Raw genomic sequence first — 11,471 nt, 5'->3', positions numbered from 1 at the left:
ACCAAAAAAAAAAAAAAAAAAAAAAAAAGTAATACTACATTCAATCGTGGAGCCAGTGGTCCTTTCAACAGTATATTTCCTATAGTTTGCTTAGGAAATGAGGTAAGATTCTCATTCTTCCTTTTCTCTTCTTCTTTTTGCTCTATCTGAAACAAAAACAAACTCCCCCAATTTAAGAAATACCTCCTCTCCATCCTCCATCCCCTTCTCTGCTCCCCAAAGAAAGAAGGTATTTGGAAAAAACTCAAGTCAGGAACTTGATTCAAATGGTTGTTTCTCTTACTTACTGGCCGGTCAAGTCACCTAATCTTGCTGAGTTTCAGTTCCTTAATTAAAAAAAAGGAAAAAACAATTCCTATCTCACAGAGTTATTTTAAAGGTAAGTGAGATGGTAAATTAAAGGCATTTAGCACATTTGCCTGGGATGTTCATATCACTTGAATATTAATCTTCAGCTTGATGCATAAAGGAGTGGGTAGTTCCAAGTTTTGTGAAAGAGGTTTCATAAATTCACCAGCTGGGTTTGTTTTTGTAGTGTCCTTTGTTGCCACGAGGTCTAGGTCCCTACTTCCTAGGAAGTCCCAGGGCTTCCTACCTCCACATACATGCTGTCCAGCTAACTGTGGCATTTTTACAGTTTCCATTCTTTACAGAGATGCATCACAGTAACTTAGTTTTAAATGCGGATGTGAGTGGTCCATGCAATGTTTAGTAATGCAAAAAACCAATGAAGATGTCCTAAGGCAGAGGTTCCCAACCTCTAGCACATTGGTCCTAGAACGTAAAGTCTGAGAGAGTAGCAAGCTGATTTGTCTCGTTTACCTCTGTATTCTCAGAGCCTGGCACAGAGCTGGGTGCATAGCTGGCATTCACTAAATAGTTGTTGAATGAATGAATGAATGAATGGAGCCCTTGGGGCTTCAGGGTCTGTGGAGCCAGAGATGGTTTCCAAAATCTTGTATGCATATGTATACATGCATCATCTTTTAGAGAGAAGGTTAATAACTTTCATTATAACTCATCAAAGATTTCGGACCAGTGCATTTTTACCGTGACATAAACAACTAATAGACATATGCCTGGGAGATCATCTACTTCTTATGGAAACACTGCCACAGGAGAGGTCAATTTAGGAACCAAATTAGCAAGAAGTTTAAACACAGGACACTTGTGAAAATGATAACTTTTCCATGATAGAGCTATGGTGGCTTTTATAATAACAGTGATGATGATGATGGTGTTAACATTTATTGAATGCTTACTAAAACGTGCCAGGTGCTCTTCTAAGTGCTCTGCTTATGTGAATTAATTAAATATCTCACAATATCCTTGTGAGGTTGTTACTCAAAATGTTTCCTACTTTACAAATGAAGAAACTGACACACAACTTAGGTAACCTGCCCAAGGTCACACATTTAAGAAGTTGTTGTCTGATCCTATTTTTGACTGTCACAGCTGGGAAGCAGGGGACCAGTGTTACTGGCATCTAGAGGCCAGAGATGATGCTAACTATCCTATAACGCACAGGAACCACAAAAAAAGGAATTATCTGGCCCCAACTGTTAATAGCGTTGAGGTTGAGAGACCTTGCACAGTGCTGCGATGTCTCACTAACACCGTGTCATGCGATCTCTCCTGGCTCACTGTGTGCCACTCACACTGTTCTCTAGGTTCTTCAAATCCATGGTACCCCTTGTCTTGATCGAGGCCTTTGCACCAGCTGGCTCCTCATTCTTTGGGACTCAGCTGAAAAGTCACTTTTTCAGAGAGGCCTTCCCCGAGCATCCTATGTTAGAATACTCTTGCAATTTCAGCGCTGTTTATTTCTTTTACAGCAATCATCTCGATCTGCAATTATCTAATTTACTGGTTCATTACTACTTCCTCTTCACTAATAGAGTGTAAGCATCTTGAGACCGGCATCAGTCCTGTTCACAGCTGGTCGGGAACAGTGCCTGGCACAGGGTGGGCGCCAACATTAATGTTTATGGAATGAATAAATGAATACCTGGCACTGAGACTAAAATAGTAAACAAAGTCTCCACCTACATGGAGTTAAGAGGCTATGGGGTCATCACGATAAACAAATAACTGTAAAAATTAAGCAAACAATAGGTCACTCAAGAGGCTTAGGGTCTCCCAACCAATTCCTAATCCAGGGCAAATAAGCGAACTGTTTGTGTGACCTTCTACTTGAAGAAGGACCTGGAGAAGCACGGCAATTAGCCTCAACGCTCATCAGCTAGGGTTTAGGGCTGGGACAGAAAATTTCAAACCGGTGCTGGGGGTGGGGACAATGGGCAGGCTGTGATTCGGGCCTGAGGAGGTGGAGGTGTCTCGAGCCTGGCTTCTCTTCACGCGAGTAGAACTCCAGGGCTTCTCCAGGACGTAGAGCAGACCCCAGGACCCCGGCCCGTGCTGCAGGTAGCGGGGCGGCAACCTGCGCCCCATCTATTCCCCGGGAGTACTCACCGCCACTCTCGCCCCGTCGCTAGCTACCGTTGCTATAGCGCCGACGGCGTGTGGTGCGGCCGTCCGAGAGGAGCACGGGAAAAACATGGCTGGCCCCCGTTGCCTCCTGGGAAATGTAGTTCTCTTCGGGCCCTAGCACGCCAGCTGTCGGACCCGGGAAATTCTCTAGCTTCCAACCCCGAGGCGCATTCCGGCGTCGCCGCAGTGCATCCTGGGAGTGGTAGTTCTCGCGGCTCCGAGGGAGAATGGCGGTAGGCGGGAGCAGGACGCAGAGAGAACTACATGGAGGAGGCGGGGTGTAGGGCGAGAAAGCTACGCGACTAGCAGTGGCGAAGGCTGCTGTATCGGCAGCATGAAGCGGACCCCGACAGCCGAGGAACGAGAGCGCGAAGCTAAGGTATGTCGGGCTCTCCGGAGGCTGGGATCTTTCGGGCACTTGTAGCTGGGGGCTGGGAACCGGAAGGCCTTGGTTGAAAGGCTAGCGGATCCACGGTCTTAAGCCAAGGGATGACAAGGCCTTGTCAGCAAGGGAGCCAGAGACTTCGGGGGCTCTAAATTCGTGCTGCTCGGGATGCAGGCCTGGTCCAATGGACCAGCCACATGAGAATCAAGACACCATTTCCTTGTCCTGCTTCTGCACCTCATTCCTTGGTTAAATTTGTAGCTACCCATGTGCCTCAGTTTACCGGACTCTCAGGTGCCTGTGATCATATCAGTTGTGCTTTCTTCTTCGGTAATGATTTCTGAGGACTGACATTGGTTCAGGTGAAATAATCTGTGCGGTCAGATGTGTGTATTTGGAACAGTTGTCTATGTTGTGCCTTCGGCACAGTGGATGTGGATCTTTAACTACAATCCCATTTTCTACTTTTGGGGTTCACCCTGTAGCACTTGCTCTTCCATGAGATTACAATAATAATAGTAATAGAATTTTTCTTTTTTTAGCATTTATTACGTGTCAGGCTCTGCGTTTTCATAATATTTATATTATTTCATATTCTTATTGCAACAGATTGCAAGTTAGATATTATACAGGTGGAGTATCAAGAGTCCTGTTTTACAGATGAAGACTTGAGGCCCAGAAGAATTGAGTGTTTCCCTCATTCCGCAAATCAAGTCCTATTTATTTGTCTAAATATATTGGTAATCGGGTCACTTGTTTCCATCTTCACTACCTTGGACCAAGCTACCATTATCTCTTCAATGGACCGTTCCAATAGTCTCCTTATTGGTCTCTATTCACTTTACACCCAAACACTCCTTGCTCCCCTTCTGTCCCTCCTTCCACACAAGACTCTTCTCTACACTGTAGTGTGTGAGCTTTTCAAAATGCAAATCTAGGGCTTCCCTGGTGACGCAGTGGTTGAGAGTCCGCCTGCCGATGCAGGGGACACGGGTTCGTGTCCCGGTCCGGGAAGATCCCACATGCCGCGGAGCGGCTGGGCCTGTGAGCCATGGCCGCTGAGACCTGTGCGTCCAGAGCCTGTACTCTGCAATGGGAGAGGCCACAACAGTGAGAGGCCCGCGTACTGCAAAAAAAAAAAAAAAAAAGTGCAAATCTAATCATGGCCCTTTCCTTCCTACATCCTCTGCCAACCACCTGTTTAAAAATACTTCATGGAGGGCTTCCCTGGTGGCGCAGTGGTTGAGAGTCCGCCTGTTGATGCAGGGGACGTGGGTTCGTGCCCCAGTCTGGAAAGGTCCCACATGCCATGGAGCGGCTCGGCCCGTGAGCCATGGCGGCTGAGCCTGCGCGTCCGGAGCCTGTGCTCCGCAACGGGAGAGGCCACAGCAGTGAGAGGCCCGCGGACTGCAAAAAAAAAAAAAAAAAAAAACTTCATGGAATTCCCTGACAGTCCAGTGGTTAGGAGTAGGCACTTTCACTGCGGTGGCCTGGGTTCAATCCCTGGTTGGGAATTAAGATCCGGCAAGCCTCGCAGTGCGACCAAAAAAAAAAAAGAATCTATCATGGTTTTCTGTAGGATAAAGAGGAAACTTCACATGACCACACTGTTTTGCATGGTCTAGACCCTACTTGCATCATCCACAGCCTCAGTAGACATGACACCCTCCCTGCTCTCTGCCCATCAGCCACTTTGGCCTTCTTAGAAGTCCCTCTGTCCTGTGCTTTATCTGGTTACAGGGCCTTTATACATGCTATTTGTTGCTCACTCTGTATCAGGCAATTATTGGATGTGAGAACCATTGGTAAGTGAAATAGACACTGTTTGTGCTCTCATAGAATTTAGAGTCTTACAAGTGAACTCACTTTGTCTTAGGGCAATACCTCTATGGAGTTAAAATATAAAATGTGCTCTATTATGACCCGAGTTATAGCAAAGTTTCACCAGGGACCTGAAGTTTCCATGCTTGAGTCTGTGATAAAGGCAGTATATAAAGATTGGTACAAAGGGGAAAGATCCTTCTGCATTAGTCTACAGCAGTTCCAAGAAACAGATGTCACAAAGTGGTATTGTGTGTAATGTCTTTCTTACCTTTTGGGTTTACAATGAAAGTTATTCATTTCTTCTGTAAAGACTTATTTAGCAGCTATTATTTGCCCGACACAGGGATTCTGATTTTGGCTAAGATAGAATCCCTGCACAAGGGAGCTTTTATTCTATTGAAACCCTAACTGTCGCCTGTGAGGTAGTTGTTAATGTCATTCACACTTGATGGATGTTGAAATGGAGGCTTGTAGAAGTTATAACTTGCCCAAGGCCACTTGGTTGCTCTGTGAAATGAGGTTTTCTGACTCCAAAGCTTTTTTTCCATTTTCTCCTTGTAAAACATGTTGAAATGATACAGCAAGTTGTCTGCCTGTTTACTTAAAAAATTTCTTTGATCTTTATTTAAAATTTATTTATGAAATATTACTGGTTGGAGCAAAGTATAGGAAATTAAGTTTTAAATCTTAAATATAAAACGATAAAATGTTCATTTACTCATGAATTATCTTCACTTTTTCTAAAGGAGGGTTATTTACGTACCGTAATGTGCATCCGTTTAGTGTACAATTTGGTGAGTTTTGATGGATAAAAACACCTGTGGAACCACCACCACAGTTGATACAGAGAACATTTTAATCCCTTCTAATAGTTTCTTCTTGCTGGTTTGCAGTCAGTCTCTTCCCTCACCTTGGCTCCCAAGCAACCACTGATAGGTTTTCTCTCACTGTAGATGGTTTGTATTTTCTGGAACTTCATATAGGTGCAAGTATACTGTATATATTCTTGGGTCTGTCTGCTTTCAATCAGCATAATGATTTTTGAGATTGATTCATTTTGTTGCGTGTATCAGTATCTCATTCCTTTATATTGCTGATTAATTGTCTACTGTGTGGCTCTGGCACATTTGTTTATTCATTCACGAGTTGCTGAACATTTGGATTGTTTCTGGTTTGGGGCTATTATGAAGAAAGAGGCTATGACCACTCATGTATAAGTCTGCATTTTCTTTTCTTTTGGATGAATACCCAGGAGTCCACTTGGTGTGTGCTATGGTAGTTCTGTGTTTAACCATATAAGAAACCGCTAAACAATTTTTCAAAGTGATTCTCCCATTTGTATTAGTTTCCCAGGGCTGCTGGCACAGGTTCCCACAAACTTGGTGTCCTAAGACAACAAAAATGTATTCTCTCACTGTTCTAGAGATATGTCTGAAATCAAGGTGTTGATGGGGCCTCTGAAGGCTCTAGGGGAGAATCCTTCCTGGTCTCTTCCAGCTTCTGGTGACTCTAGGCATTCCTTGGCCTGGGCTGTATAACTTCAATCTCTGCTGTAGTCTTCCATGGCTACCTTCTCTGAGTTTCTGTGTCTTAAATCTCTGTCTCTTTTCTCTTATAAGGACACTAGTCATTGCACTGAGGACCTACCCTAAATCCAAGATGATCTTAATTTCATTATCCTCAAGGTCCTTAACTTAATTACATCTGCAAAGACCCTTTTTCCAAATAAGATCACACTGACAGGCACCGGTGGTTAAGACTTGGCCATATCTTTTTGGGGGATGCTATTCAAACCCACTACACCATTTTACATTTCTGTCAGCTGTCTGTGAGGGTTCTGGTTGCTCCATAGCCTCACCAGTACTTGGTATTGTCCGTCTTTGTCTTTTAAATTTTAGCCCTTCTAGTGGGAGTGTGGTGGTATCTCATTGTGGTTTTAATTTGCATTTCAGTGATGACTAATGAGGGTATCTCTTTGAAAAGCTTTTTTCCATGTGGTAGTATCAGTACTTTGTTCCTTTTTATTACTGAAAAATGTACTATTCTGGGCTTCCCTGGTGGCGCAGTGGTTGAGAGTCCGCCTGCCTACGCAGGGGACACGGGTTCGTGCCCTGGTCCGGGAAGATCCCACATGCCGTGGGAGCGGCTGCGCCCGTAAGCCGTGGCGGCTGAGCCTGCGCGTCCGGAGCCTGTGCTCCGCAACGGGAGAGGCCACAACAGTGAGAGGCCCGCGTACCGCAAAAAAAAAAAAAAAAAAAAAAAAGTACTATTCCAGTGTATGAATGTACCACATTTTGTTTAATCCATTCGCCAGTTAATGGATAGTTGGGTTGTTTCCACTATTTGACTATTATGAATAACGCCGCTATGAACGTTTGTGTTCTCCTTTTTATATGTACAAATGTTTTCATTTTTCTTAGGTAGGTATCTAGGAGTGGAATTACCGGGTCATGTGGTAAATCTGTGCTTAACATTTTAAAAAAACTGCTGTACTGTTTGTTATGGTCTGAATGCTTGTGTCCCCCCCAGATTTTCTTGTTGAAATTCTGACCCCCCCCAGGTGATGGTATTAGGAGGTAGGGCCTTTTGGAGGTGATTAGATGGTTAGGAATGGAATTAGTGTCCTTATAAAAGAGGCCTGAGAGACGTCCCTTGCCCCTTCTGCCATGTGAGGGTACAACATTAAGTTGGGAGTCTACAACCAGAAGAGGGTCTTCACCAGAACCCAGCCATGCTGGTACCCAGATCTTGGACTTCCAGCCTCCAGATGTGACCAGGAAATTTCTGCTGTTTATAAGCCACCTAGTCTATGGTATTTTGTTACAGCAGCCTGAATGGACTAAGACATTGTTTTACAATGTGGATGCACCATTTGATATTCATGTTTGAGGGTTCCAATTTCTTGACATCCTCATCACTTGTTATCACTGTCTTTTTGAAAGTGGGTGTGAAGTGGTATTTCATAGTGGTTTTGCTTTTCATTTCTCTGATGTCTAATGATGCACAGCTGCTTCTCGTGTGTTGGTTTATCAGGTATATATCTTCTTTAGTGAGGTGTCTGTTCAGATCTTTTGCTCTTTTTTTTTTTTTTTTTTGGTTGGGTTATTTGTGTTCTTAGTATTAAGTGTTATGAGTTCTTTATATTTTCTGGATATAGGTCCTTTGTCAGCAATATGTATGGTGAATATTGTCTCTCATTCATTTAGTTTACTTAATAGTCTTTTGACGAGCAGGAGTGTTTAATTTTGATAAAGGTCCAATTTATCGATATTTCTTTTTCTGATTCATGCTTTTTATGTCATATCGATGAAGTCTTTACCTATCCTAAGGTCACAAAGATTTCTTGTTTGCTTTTTTCTTTTTGGCTGCGTTGGGTCTTCGTTGCTGCGCGCAGGCTTTCTCTAGTTGTGGCGAGCAGGCGAGCAGGGGCTACTCTTTGTCGTGGTGTGCAGGCTTCTCATTGCGGTGGCTTCTCTTGTTGCGGAGCATGGGCTCTAGATGTGCGGACTCAAGTAGTTGCGGCATGTGGGCTCAGTAGTTGTGGTGCACGGGCTTAGTTGCTCCGTGGCATGTGGGATCTTCCCGGACCAGGGATCAAACCTGTGTCCCCTGCATTGGCAGGCAGGTTCTTAACCACTGTGCCACCAGCGAAGTTCCTCCTGTTTGCTTTTTAAATTAAACTTCTTACCACTATAAGGGGTAATTACTTTTGGTTTTCCTTTTCTCTTTGAAATAAGTTAGAATATATTTTCTTCTTGTGATTGCTTATGTCATAGACTTTTATACAGTTTCCAAGTCTGGAGGGTGAATAAAAAGGTTGGATTAAATAGTTAGCTTTTTATGATAACATTTATTTAATTTGTGTTAAAACATAAGAGGGTACCAAAGTACACTCATGCATTTTTTTTTTTTTGCGGTACGCGGGCCTCTCACTGTTGTGGCCTCTCCCGTTGCGGACCACAGGCTCCGGACACGCAGGCTCAGCGGCCATGGCTCATGGGCCTAGCCACTCCACGGCATGTAGGATATTCACGGAACGGGGCACGAACCCGTGTCCCCTGCATCGGCAGGTGGACTCTCAACCGCTGTGCCATCAGGGAAGCCCTTCACGCATTTTTAAAATGAATTTTTTTACAAGGCATGTAGTGGAATAGTCCAGATTAGTATTTTATAGGCTGAGTTAGAGCCATGGCCTCTAAAATTTTTTTTGCTGTTGGACAGAGAGTTGGCACCCTGTGCCTCAGTTTCTCCAGCCAGAAAATGGAGTCAAGAATAGCTGCTTCTGTGAGTTGCTGTGAGAATCTAGTATGATTAGGTTTGGCCATTGTGCCAGGGACAGAGTAGGTATGGCTTTGATTGAGGGTTGCCCAAAGAACCCTTTGCTGACATAAGTGTGCCCCCATTTTTTTTTAGATGATATAATTTATTATTTTGAAATGATTTAAAATTTATAGAAGAGCTGTAAGAGTAGAACAAAGAGCCCTCACAAACCTATCATCCAGATTCAAAACTTGCTTACATCTTGCTACATTTGCTTTATAGCTCTCTCTCTTTCATATAAATACATGAACTATTATTATTATTTTTTATGAACTATTACAGAGTAAATTGGAGACATCAGTCCTCTTTACCCCTAAATACTTCAGCATGTATTTCCTAAGAACACAAGGATGGTCTCATATATAAACATAGCCAGTTGTCAAGTTCAGAAAAAGTTAACATTGATAAAATACTCTTATTTAATCCAAAATCCATATTTAAATTTTGCTGATTGTCCTAATAATATCTTTTATAGCTTTTTTTTTTTTTTTCTGGTCCAGGTTTCAATCCAGGGTCATACGTTACCTTTAATTGTCATGTCTCTCTGTTTTAATCTCCTTCAATCTGGTCTCCTTTAATCTCCTTTAAATTGGTTCCTCATCCTTTCTTAGTCTTTTATGACATTGACATTTGTGATGAGTAAGGCACTGACCTTTGTGATGAGTACAGGCTATTTTGTTTTGTATAATGTCCCAGTATTCTTTTTTTTTTTTTTGCCTTGCCGTGCTGCATACGGGGATCTTAGTTCCCTGACGAGGGATTGAACCCGAGCCCCCTGTAGTGGAAGCACAGAGTCTTAACCACTGGATGGCCAAGGAAGTTCCCCTGTATTCTTGTTTGTCTGATATTTCCTTATGATTAGATTCAGAGTATGCATTTTTAGCATGTATATTTTTAAGGAAACACAAGGGCCACTAGAGATCACAGATTTACAACTTACACATTCATCCTGCCTATGAAGGTGTTTTATTTGGCCCAAATGAACTGTGTTTGAAAGTTTCCAAATTATTTTCCAATGTTTAAAAGTTGAGAGATTTCACATAAAAGTCTGGATGGCTGGCTTTCTTGAAAAACTAGACTATCTGGCAACACTAGGCATGCATTTCATTAACTAGAGCTGAACAGTGGCTGCCTCTTTAGATGAGAATGTACTTTGCATTCTGCCACACTCCAGCATTGCCCATTTAGTCACAGTAGAGTGGTTTAGAGTGTGAGGCTTTAGAGGCAGATCCCGGAATAGAATCCTGCTCCGTCATTTGCTTTAAGCAACTTAACTTGTCTATACCTCTGTTTCCTCATCTGTAAAACTGTGGTGGTATTTATGATTTTGATGATGGTGAACTGAGATATAGGTAAAGCACCTAGAACATTGTGGTGTTGTTATCACCGTCATCTCATTGTCATCATCATTACCACCTGTCTAATCCCAGTAGATATTTAGCCTATATTCAGGCCATTCATTCTGTGAACTTATAGTATATGAGTGTCTAATCGGGCAGGTTTTCTCTACTGGGGTCACATTTACTTCTTACCCATTCGTCCCAAATGGTACTAGTGATGTACCACCCTTGGGAGAATTGAGAACATAGTCAAACTATTTTCTGTGTTCCTTGGTTCAGTTGAGGAACCCGGTTAAAAGTGCCAAGTAGGATACTCAGCACTGGGGACACATGGGTAAATATGGCAGATTTGGTCCCATGGGACTGGCTGCCTTACCATGGAAGATAGATAATTAAGCAAGTACCAGCAGTAGAGTGGTGCGTTTTACCATGGGAATGGGACATGGTAGCAGGGAGGATCTACTGTGGTATGGGGGGGTCATGGAATTCCTTCCTCAGGAAGATCTATTTAACGTGGTCTAGGGGTTATGGAATTCCTTCCTAAGATCTCTTTAAGGATGTATCCTTACGAGAGGCCCAGGACTCCTTTAGAGGTTGTTCAGAAATATTAGAACTGTTCTTCAGTTCTGGAATGAAAAGATGTGGATGTTGAATTCCAAGCTAGTGTCAAAGGTTCTTATGCTGGCTTCGGTGAGATCATCATTTTTTAAATTATTGAGAATAGAAACAGTTTAAATTTATTACTGAGAGGGTTATATTCTTAATGGGAGCATAATAATTTTGTTTGAGAAATGTACATTTTAACTTTGCAGTGGAGAAAACCTGGCAGTCACTACCTCAGCCAGGTGATCAAGGTCAACATCATCAGTGGCAACAAGTCATGTTGATGACATGACCCCTTGATCTGTTTAATTAATAATAAAGTGATTAAAATGGTAAAAACATGTATATTAGTGAAGGAATATATCCAGAATAGATAAGCCTGCTGTTTCAAATAAAAATCCATTAAAATGTCTTCCATTTTTGGTGATAATTGTCTTAATATCATTTAACAAGATAAACCTTAAGTTGTAAGGTATAATGAGTTATAAATATAATAACTCAATAAAAGG

General features: G+C 42.6%; 2 protein-coding genes across 4 annotated transcripts in view; one reads left to right on the top strand and one right to left on the bottom strand.

Moving 5' to 3' along the window:
- Window positions 1-2,559, bottom strand: part of RPGRIP1L (RPGRIP1 like) — a 100,267-nt gene extending 97,708 nt beyond the window's left edge. Inside the window, exon 1 of one of the 3 annotated variants that reach the window (XM_007459458.1) lies at window positions 2,473-2,559. Coding sequence is in view for 1 of the 3 variants with exons in the window: in XM_007459457.1 (XP_007459519.1) it covers window positions 823-869 (47 nt within the window). In the remaining 2 variants the exon portion in view is untranslated. Of the gene's footprint in view, window positions 1-822; window positions 870-2,472 lie in introns of those variants that run through there. The other 2 variants (XM_007459459.1, XM_007459457.1) reach the window with 2 other exon arrangements.
- Window positions 2,560-2,612: 53 nt separating this feature from the next.
- The window catches only part of FTO (FTO alpha-ketoglutarate dependent dioxygenase), a 395,242-nt gene continuing 386,383 nt past the window's right edge, over window positions 2,613-11,471 (top strand). The window contains exon 1 of the mRNA XM_007459455.1: window positions 2,613-2,869. Coding sequence (XP_007459517.1) covers window positions 2,825-2,869 — 45 coding nt within the window. The 5' untranslated portion in view covers window positions 2,613-2,824. The remainder of the gene's footprint in view (window positions 2,870-11,471) is intronic.

Source organism: Lipotes vexillifer, unplaced genomic scaffold (genome assembly GCF_000442215.2).
Source record: "Lipotes vexillifer unplaced genomic scaffold, Lipotes_vexillifer_v1.1 scaffold342, whole genome shotgun sequence".
Classification (NCBI taxonomy): Eukaryota; Metazoa; Chordata; class Mammalia; order Artiodactyla; family Lipotidae; genus Lipotes; species Lipotes vexillifer.
Note: the sequence above shows the minus strand (reverse complement) of the source record. Positions and strands in the feature narration are given on the sequence as shown.